The 9,514-nt window shown below is 43.7% G+C and overlaps 1 protein-coding gene across 1 annotated transcript; it reads left to right on the forward strand.

The window, feature by feature from the left end:
- Positions 1 to 681: 681 nt before the first annotated feature.
- LOC308095640 (choline/ethanolamine transporter FLVCR1-like) lies at positions 682 to 2,211 on the forward strand (the record flags this gene model as incomplete). Its single annotated transcript, XM_080442688.1, has 1 exon — positions 682 to 2,211. The coding sequence occupies one exon, from the start codon at positions 682 to 684 to the stop codon at positions 2,209 to 2,211; it is 1,530 nt and encodes a 509-aa protein (XP_080298814.1).
- Between the last annotated feature and the right edge of the window lie 7,303 nt (positions 2,212 to 9,514).

Here is a 9,514-nt window from a genome sequence, read left to right on the forward strand (position 1 = left end):
AAATGGAACCGGAAAACGAATGCTATTGGGTGGACAGGAGTAAGGGTGGGTCTTCACTCAGTAGAACCAGTGGACGCCCCAGAAGCAAACTGTACTTTATCATCAATAAAAAAATTAATGGGACCATAATTTACAAAATGCATATCATGATAATTGTAAGAAGACTTTAAACTAGTGACTGGAAGCATCAATTATTCATGACAATGTTTACTAAAGTAATAAAATCAAGTGTAAAGTCCAGTCAAATACCCATTGCGTTTAATGCCATGAAGTCTTCTGAAACCAGCAGGGGGAGAATAACGACACCGTCTAGGGCTTAGAGGGTGTCGCTAATGCAGTTCTCAATAATCGCCTAGAGTCTAGGCCATTAATGAGAACTGCAGCATTTTCAGTACTTCCACATTGGCCTCATTTCCAGCTGCGAATGCTTGCTGCCAGTGTGAAACTCCATATTTGGACAAAATTGACATCACAATAAACTATTTGATGATGTAAAATTTGACAGCTAAGCCTAAAAGCTGACTACACACAGTGTGAGGAACATAAAAGAAAAGCTGTCTTTGTGGCAAAGTCTAGGTGTGTTGTTGTGCATAGTAGCCAAACCGGTCGACAGGTGAGGGCATCCAGAGCCACACGTTTTTTTCCCCCTCCGGTTACGGAGGTCTACCGGACAGAGCAGCAATGGAGGAGTCCCTTAACCACCTGAGCAATTCAGACGCCAGGTTTTTGGAGCCGATCCCACGACCAGGAGAAAAGGAGGAGATGCTACCCAACAGAGGAGGAGAGGCAGGATGCCATGATAAACGTAAGGAAACCAGACTGTACTGGTGTCGATTCGCCATTCTGACAGTTTTCAGTTTGAACTCTTTTGTCAACGGTTTCCAGTGGATCCAATACGGTATAATCAATAATATCTTCACCCACTACTACGGTGTGACCAGTAACCAGGTGGACTGGCTGTCTTTAGTCTACATGGTCGCCTACATCCCACTCATCTTCCCTGCTGCATGGTTGCTTAATAAGAAGGGCTTGAGGCTAACAGCACTGCTGGGGGCGGTCTTGAACTGTCTCGGGGCCTGGCTGAAGTGCGCCAGTGTGCACCCTGATCGCTTCGCCGTGACCATGATGGCACAGATCATATGTGCCTGTGCCCAGGTATTTATTCTTGGCCTGCCGTCCTGCATCGCCTCGGTCTGGTTTGGTCCCAAGGAGGTATCGACCGCGTGTGCCACGGCCGTGCTTGGGAATCAGCTAGGTTCAGCTATAGGCTTTTTGTTGCCACCCGTCTTGGTTCCCAACACTCCAGAGGACCTGGGGCAAATGGGAAGTAACATCAGCATCATGTTCTATGGCACGGCCATTGTCTCTACTGTCCTCCTCATACTCACGGTCATAGTAATAAAGGACCGTCCTCCACTACCCCCCAGTCATGCTCAAGCAGCGCTGCCAGATTCTCCTCCAGAGGACTACTCCTATAAAGAATCAATAGTCAACCTCTTCAAAAACAAGGCCTTCACACTACTACTCATCAGCTATGGAATAATGACTGGCTCCTTCTACTCCATATCTACTCTTCTTAACCAGATGATCATGGCTTGCTTTGAGAACCAGGAGTTGAATGCAGGGCGTATTGGATTGATTCTTGTGGTAGCTGGCATGGTGGGCTCCATCATCTGTGGTCTATGGCTGGACTACACCAAGACATACAAGTGGACCATTCTGATAGTGTACTTCCTGTCATTTCTGAGCATGTTGGTGTTCACCTTCACCCTGCACCTCAGCAACATCTACGTGGTCTTCTTCACTGCCGGAGTACTTGGTTTCTTCATAACTGGCTATCTCCCTCTGGGCTTTGAGTTTGGAGTGGAAATCACCTACCCTGAATCTGAAGGAACCTCTTCAGGTCTCCTCAATCTTTTTGCTATGCTGTTTGGGATTATTTTCACACTGATCCAAGGCAGACTGACAACAGACTACAACCCTCTGGCTGGAAACATTTTCCTCTGTGCCTGGATATTACTAGGAGTATTACTCACAGCCTTGATCAAATCGGAACTGAAAAGACACAATATCAACATAAAAGCACACAGCAACCACTTGAAACTCCCTATTGAGTGCCATGTGGAGGAGTGTCCTTCTGAGACAAAAACCAATGGAGAAGCTCCCTCGAGCCTGCGAATATGGAATATGGAACATTGCATGATCAAATAATCAGGCCAATTGATAGAAGGTATGTCATGTAACAAAACACGGGAGAAACTGCTAATGAAGCCTGATGCAATCGGAATCGTGTACTCTGCTTGTCTGGGACACTGCTCTGTAACCCCACAGGATGTCACTGAACCACATGAACAAAAAGACATCGCACACATACTGTACAAGGTGACTGGTGTCTAAGGGAAGGCCAAAGGCTGATCACTCTAGAAGAAAAAAACTCCCACGCTCCGTCTTCAGATGCAAGGGTTTTTAATGGGGAACATTGTGAAGCCTATTGGATATTCACTTTACAGACCATGTCACCTAAAGGCTGAAATGACGAACTATTCTTGAACGTTATGCTATGATGTTTTTTTCTACAACAATGATTTAATGAAATTTTACTCTTTTATTAACAAGCTTTTTTTTGCCTGTCCATATATATTATAGCTTATACTATGGGTGCGTTCGGAATTGCGCACCAGGAGCGCACTCATGTATTAGTTTGTATTGGCAGTGCGCTCAGTGCTGTATATCCGAACGCACCCATCGTTTTTTCCTCCTTTATTTTCATCATGTCCTTTTTCTCCTTCAGGGACAGATTCGAGGAGACAGGTTTATGAAGCTTGATGTGTTTATTATTTTCTGCACGGCATTTTACTCTCATTATTACTGCTAATATACCTACCTTGAAAATGTACAGCTGTTTTTGATTGCACATGTTACCCATATACTGTATATTGCTTACAAGTGCTGCTATTGTTTGTGACTAGATGGTTTATATATTGACATTATGTAATTGCACATGATATTTTTAACTAATTAGTGATGTCATTTGGTGGAGTGACCTGATTGGTCCACCATAGGTTAGACAGCCTATAACGATGGTCTCATGTTTATCACAGTTTACACTACAGGAGTTTTAAAATAATAGATACTGTAGATAGATAGATCTATCGATCTATCAATCTATCAATCTATCATCATACTATACGATTCAAGTCAAATTGTATTATATCTCAATATCCCAAATCATATCCAAAAGGGCTGCACATACAGTATAGTATAATAGCAAAAGTATAAGTAACAGTAAGTAAATACATACATACACATGCGGACATACACGCACGCACACACACACACACACACACACACACACACACACACACACACACACACACACACACACACACACACACACACACACACACACACACACACACACACGATATGTATTTTTCAAAATGTACACAATTATTCCACATTTGTAAAATGTTGTAGCCGATCTACAAGCTATAAAAAAGCCAGGAAAAACTGCATGCATGCGGATGCTGCATTCATTATGTTGTCTTCCTTGGTCTACAGACAGTGTACATGCAAAGTTGGACGCCAATTGCTCCTGCAGTTTGTGATCTTAAAGTGTTGGATAGAAGTTTAGAGAGAGGTCTGGGAGGGAAAAACCAGGAGAGCAAAGGACCCACAAAGGTAAATTTGTACACTTTCAGAGTTGAATTAACACTCAGGATTTTACTGTGTAATGTTACATTCAAGCTGACCACCAAGTATCCATGTGGCAGTTTGCAGATAAGAGCCAAGCCTAAGTAATCAGAGAATATAAAGTGTGATCAGCTGCTCGGCAGCATGCTACGATACCCGATACGACCTCATCCCGGCCCAGGACGCCTCATTTCCCGGCCGCAGCATGCCGGTACCAAAGCAACTCGCTCGGCAGGAACCAATCCGATATGCGCTTGCAAAAAGGTTCCTATTCCTTGCTGCCACCTCCGTTTTAAAATATAAACACAGATACTGTAGCTGAACATCTTCTGATAAAGTTCAATTACACAGGTTTACACAGATTGCATTGGTTTCCTTGGAGCGTGCCTGTCACATGTGTATGCATGTGGTGGTGGTACTTATATACGTGTGTGTGTGTGTGTGTGTGTGTGTGTGTGTGTGTGTGTGTGTGTGTGTGTGTGTGTGTGTGTGTGTGTGTGTGTGTGTGTGTGTGTGTGTGTGTGTGTGTGTGTGTGTGTGTGTGTGTGGAAGAAAACACTGTGCAGGTAATGGGAACTTATGGAACGCAACTGTTTCCAATTTATAGAAATGACTTCAGACATAGCAAAGGAAATGGAACAACTGCGACTATTTCTCTACTCCTCCTGTTCTTCCTCACACCCCTCTTCATTATCCTCCCATTCTCTGTTCTTCTTTCTACATTTCTCTCCCTCCCTCCCTGTCCAGTCTTTTCTCTCCTTTCTCCCACCCTTTCTGATTTACTGTAATGTGTCTACCTGTGCCTACTTGTACTGCTCCCTTTCTTCTCTTTTCTCCTTAAAGGGTAAGTGATCTTTTTTGGTTAATTGCTATAGAGTGTTTGTTAAGTAACAGGAGACTCTTTAATTAGAAATATATTTTCAGGTGGGCTGCCAATTTCAGCCAATCAGGAGAGACTACTCATTTATCAGCTTCAAATGTTTTATAGTGTCCCAGTTCCAATTTTGTCTGCTCATTTAATTGAGTCATCACTTCCTATTTCACTTTAATCTGTATCCTTTGGATACAATTGGTATCCCAACCTGAAAATGCATTTTGTTTACCAAAGAGCTGGAGAGACATAGAGACAAGTACTAACAGACTATAGAGCTATTTAACACTTATTTTAACAAAGAAATATCACTTACCTTATAACTTTAATCTGTCTGTCTGTCTGTCTGTCTGTCCGCCGATGTAAGCACGCCCATCAGTATCTTGCACTTGCGCCTACGCGCAAGCTCAGCAGTCAAAAACGGACATAACGGTCTACACTTTGTCTGTGTGATGAAGTCCTACAGCAGTTTTAGCGATGCAACAATTGTGATATCCATACGAGAGGCAAAGTGAAAAGGTCACGTGAAGGTTAACCTTTACAAAAACACACTGCGGTTCGCTCCATCATTACAGCGAAAACAGTGTGGGCTACGTTGGGAAACGAGCCAAAAGCGTGAACCTTCGACACTGCTAAAGTTCAAAACCAACTTTTGTTGGCTCTGTTTCAGGACATACAAAACATGGCACTGCATGCACAACCACATGCACAGCAACATGCACAACAGACCTATAGGGCATCAGATTTGTATTTTATCAGATTCTATCGTAACCTTTAGTCATGTCTTGGGAGGATGTGCATTTTTCTTAGAGAGAGAGGGGGGGGGGGTGGGCAGGGGAAAAAATCAATTGGGAGAAAGTATGAGAGCAAGAGGGTGAGTGAAAGGAGAGAGAGGCAGGGGGAGTATGGCGAGAGTGAAAAATGTGTTGATTTGTCAGCATGGGCTGGATGTCTCCGGAGACACCAATGAGAATTCATCATGAGAGATAAATTGCTTTGCGGTGGTGTTCTCCCTCCCTGTGTGTGTGTGTGCGTGTGTGTGTGTGTGTGTGTGTGTGTGTGTGTGTGTGTGTGTGTGTGTGTGTGTGTGTGTGTGTGTGTGTGTGTGTGTGTGTGTGTGTGTGTGTGTGTACACATGATCTCTCATCATGTGTTGCATACAAAACATAGATGTATAGCGTAGGTATACAGCATTTCCCTTCACTTATACCGTATATGAATGGCATGTGTGTGAAAGCAGACCTCTTTAGCATTCTGTGGACCAGGTCCTACATGGTTACCTCTGTGGCAGCGCTGACAGTATAATTACATTATCGATTGTTTTACCTGTACTTTACTTATATATATAATAATAACACGGCTGATGGATAGTATTCCCTTTACTCTAATTTCTAAACATACAAAGGCCTGCAGCAGTTTGGCACCGTCTGAAACCCTGTGTGAACAGACGGAAAGCAATGATCAATAGATTGTGTGTAGTGCACAGCTAGAACCTGTATTTAGGCCAGGCGCAGGACACCAAGGCAAGAATCAAATAGGAGGTTAAAACATCCGCACACTGGTTTTAAAGCTCCCAAACTATTGTATTAATGGTGCAACGTTTCGACCATATAGGTCTTCATCGGGCAAATGATTTGCCCGATGAAGACCTATATGGTTGCGCCTTAATTAAATAGTTTGGAGCTTTAAAAGCAGTGTCCGGATGTTTTAACCTCCAAATTGATATAAATGGCCTTTTGCCTCTTTATTATATTATTTGACAATTTGGCCAATGTTTGACCACTTGTTATAGTATAGTTTGTTGATTACTTTTGATGCAGCAATGGTCTTTTTTTTTCTTTTTTTAGGTATTAGGTATTAAAAGGCCTTAAATTGTCACTTTACTGTCATCTGGGGACCCCCCCCCCCAAATTATGGGGTGGGGTGAACCACTGCATTAGTACATACTCTAGATAAACAGAGCTGTGACATTACTTGCAATGATGCATTGCCATGCTATGTACAACATACTTGAGCATTTGCATGTATGACAACCCCAGTTGTGTCGACGACATCAATCCAACAGTGGCATTGTTACAAAGACACACGGTTCAGCCTCACTGCACACACACTACAGTGTGTCCACTAACATGCGTGGCATGTTGTATAATTAAGCAGTGAGCTTCTGCAGGACATATGGTGTGGCAATTAAATGAGAGTCATGCCAAGATGAGGTACGGCACATGTATTACATCTCTGCTAATGTAATTAAGACACTTGATTGTCTGTTCACTGTAGTCATGGTGACGTGATGGAAGTAATCATATTTACAGTCCTACTGCCTATCACAGGCACATGTATGTGCATGTGTGTCTAAATGCATGCATTCCGAGACACACCTACACATGTACCCAGTTACACACGCACAATCGCGCACACGCACACACACACTGCAAAATAGTAAGAATTAATTGTAATGTGAAGTTGACAGCCATACAAATCAACTGGTAGTATTGTTATTGAGCAAGAAGCACCTGACAGATCTGTGTGTCCTCGTCCGGCTGTACCTCGTCCGGCTCAAACCAGGTGTTTCTGCTGTTTACCCCTCCCGTGTTTACGATTGGTTCCTCCAATTTCTTCTCTCTTTCTCTAATCTCTGTGTCTGTCGGGGGTGTGGCGCTATAAGGTTCCCTTCCTGCTGCCAGTCAATTTGTGCACCTGCGAGTAAAACACATCCACTCATCAAGCTCCTGCCGGTTCTATACGGCCGGCTTTACAGTCCAGTCTTTGCCAGATCTTCAATCCGCCAACGTGGTACTAACGTTACTGCCAAGTCCAAGTTCTCTGTCAGTACTTGTGTGTTGCCTGAACTTAGTTTGACTCTGTGTTTTCCTGTGCCTCGGGTTCAACTCCAGTTGTTGTCTCTGCCTTCCTGCCTTGCTCCGCGTCCCGCCAGCCTGCCTGCCTCACTCAGTGTCTAGCCAGCCAGCTTTCAAGCCCACGGCGCAGCTCTCCCTGCCTGCCGCGCTCCAATTATTCAGGCTCTGCTCATCATCTTAACTACTGCACAATAAATCTGTATTTGTAGAGTTGCAAGCTGTGTGCCTGAGTCCTGCTTTTCTTGTCCAAAAGTAACTAACCCTCACACTGTCTTTCTATACTGAAAGCAATCAAAAGGAGGAATAGTTATTTCATATATACAGTATATATATACAGTACGGTATATATATATATATATATATATTCACGCACGCACGCACGCACGCACACACACACACACACACACACACACACACACACACACACACACACACACACACACACACACACACACACACACACACACACACACACACACACACACACACACACACACACACACACACACACACACACGTACGTGTGAAATGCTATCTCGCAGTGGCACAACCTTTGGCCTAGTGATGATTATGGGACAGGGGGGGCAAAGGGGGTCTGTGTCTGGGTCAATCGCTCTTTGTTTAGGGTTTACTGTTGGATGATGAAGCCTGGGAATTGCACAAAAATTGGTTCTAAAATTGGTTCTCAAAAAACAAATGCATATGAATGCAAAGCCTGGAGGATGCCTGTAACCTGGGCCAAAAAGCACCACTTACACACCAATCTGGTACCAGTAGACCTCCACGGATTGATCTGCAGTGGTGAGGTATTCACACTGCTTCATTCTTACTGTACCAGATCTCTTTTTTATTTTTTTTCATTTCCAGAGAAAAAAAAGAATTTACCAGAGGAAGATTATAGTCAATACTTTGGTACAGAAAAGCCTTTAAAATGCTGTTCACAACTCTGGCTGTCAGAGTCTTTTCTTTTCTTTGATTACCTACATAGATTTTTTTTTTCCATCAACAGATTTTTGATGGCAGTTTTCTTTTTTTCTCCCTAATCTGGTGATATATCTGAAACCAATGATGCAGTTGGAACCTGCTCTGCCGAAGAGCAAGAATAAAAACGTAGTTGACTGATTTGGTATGGTCATAAACTTCATCTAATATGAACTGCCTTGACTCTCCATCTACAGACATATGAGTCATCTAATCTCTGTACTTAGAAGCCTTAAAAGCGGCGTACAATAGCATTTTTCCCTCAGCTAAAAGCCTGTTTAGACCTCCTGCTTTGGCCTGTCAGTCACTAATGGGAAGCTGAAGAGTCATTATAGGTTTCGTGTTGACATTACCCACCGCGTCTGAGCGCACACAGCTACTTCAAGTTTCACTTTATTTACAGCTGCAAGATAAGAAGCTGTGTCAACATTCCTCACCCGCGCCCCCAAACGCCATGCATCTGCGTCGACGGCGTTCAATTTTGCTGCGACAACAGCACTATTTGCATAATTGATTACCCTTACACGGAGGGAGCAGAGTACACATAGAGAAGAAGAGCAAACAGTATGATGACAAATTTTGTTCTGGTGAGAGGATGCTGCATTGTCTAAGAGATTAATACGCCATGACGTGGGGTGAGCGGGCCAGAGGATGAACGGCTAAGCGCATGCTAATGTACGCCAGAATATTCATGGCATCCGATTGGGGCGCCCTCTCCCCAGGATTCTCCGGAGGCATGCGAATGAAGAAGTGTTCCTCCCAACTTTGGCTGAACTTTCTCTACCCTCTGTTGAAAATTAAATATGTAGGAGTGTATGAATATGGATCCGATTCAGGAGCGTGGGCACAGAGAATTCAGCACTTTTCAGTTTCTCAGGATGCAGCAGCTACTTGATATATAGTTTAGGAGAGAGAGAGAGAGAGAGAGAGAGAGAGAGAGAGAGAGAGAGAGAGAGGGAGTGTGTGTGTGTGAGAGAGAGAGAGAGAGAGAGAGAGAGAGAGAGAGAGAGAGAGAGAGAGAGAGAGAGAGAGAGAGAGAGTGTGAGTGAGTGAGTGAGTGTGTGTGTGTGTGTGTGTGTGTGTGTGTGTGTGTGTGTGTGTGTGTGTGTGT

Source organism: Gymnoscopelus braueri (assembly GCF_963280865.1).
Source record: "Gymnoscopelus braueri genome assembly, chromosome: 11".
Lineage (NCBI taxonomy): Eukaryota > Metazoa > Chordata > Actinopteri > Myctophiformes > Myctophidae > Gymnoscopelus > Gymnoscopelus braueri.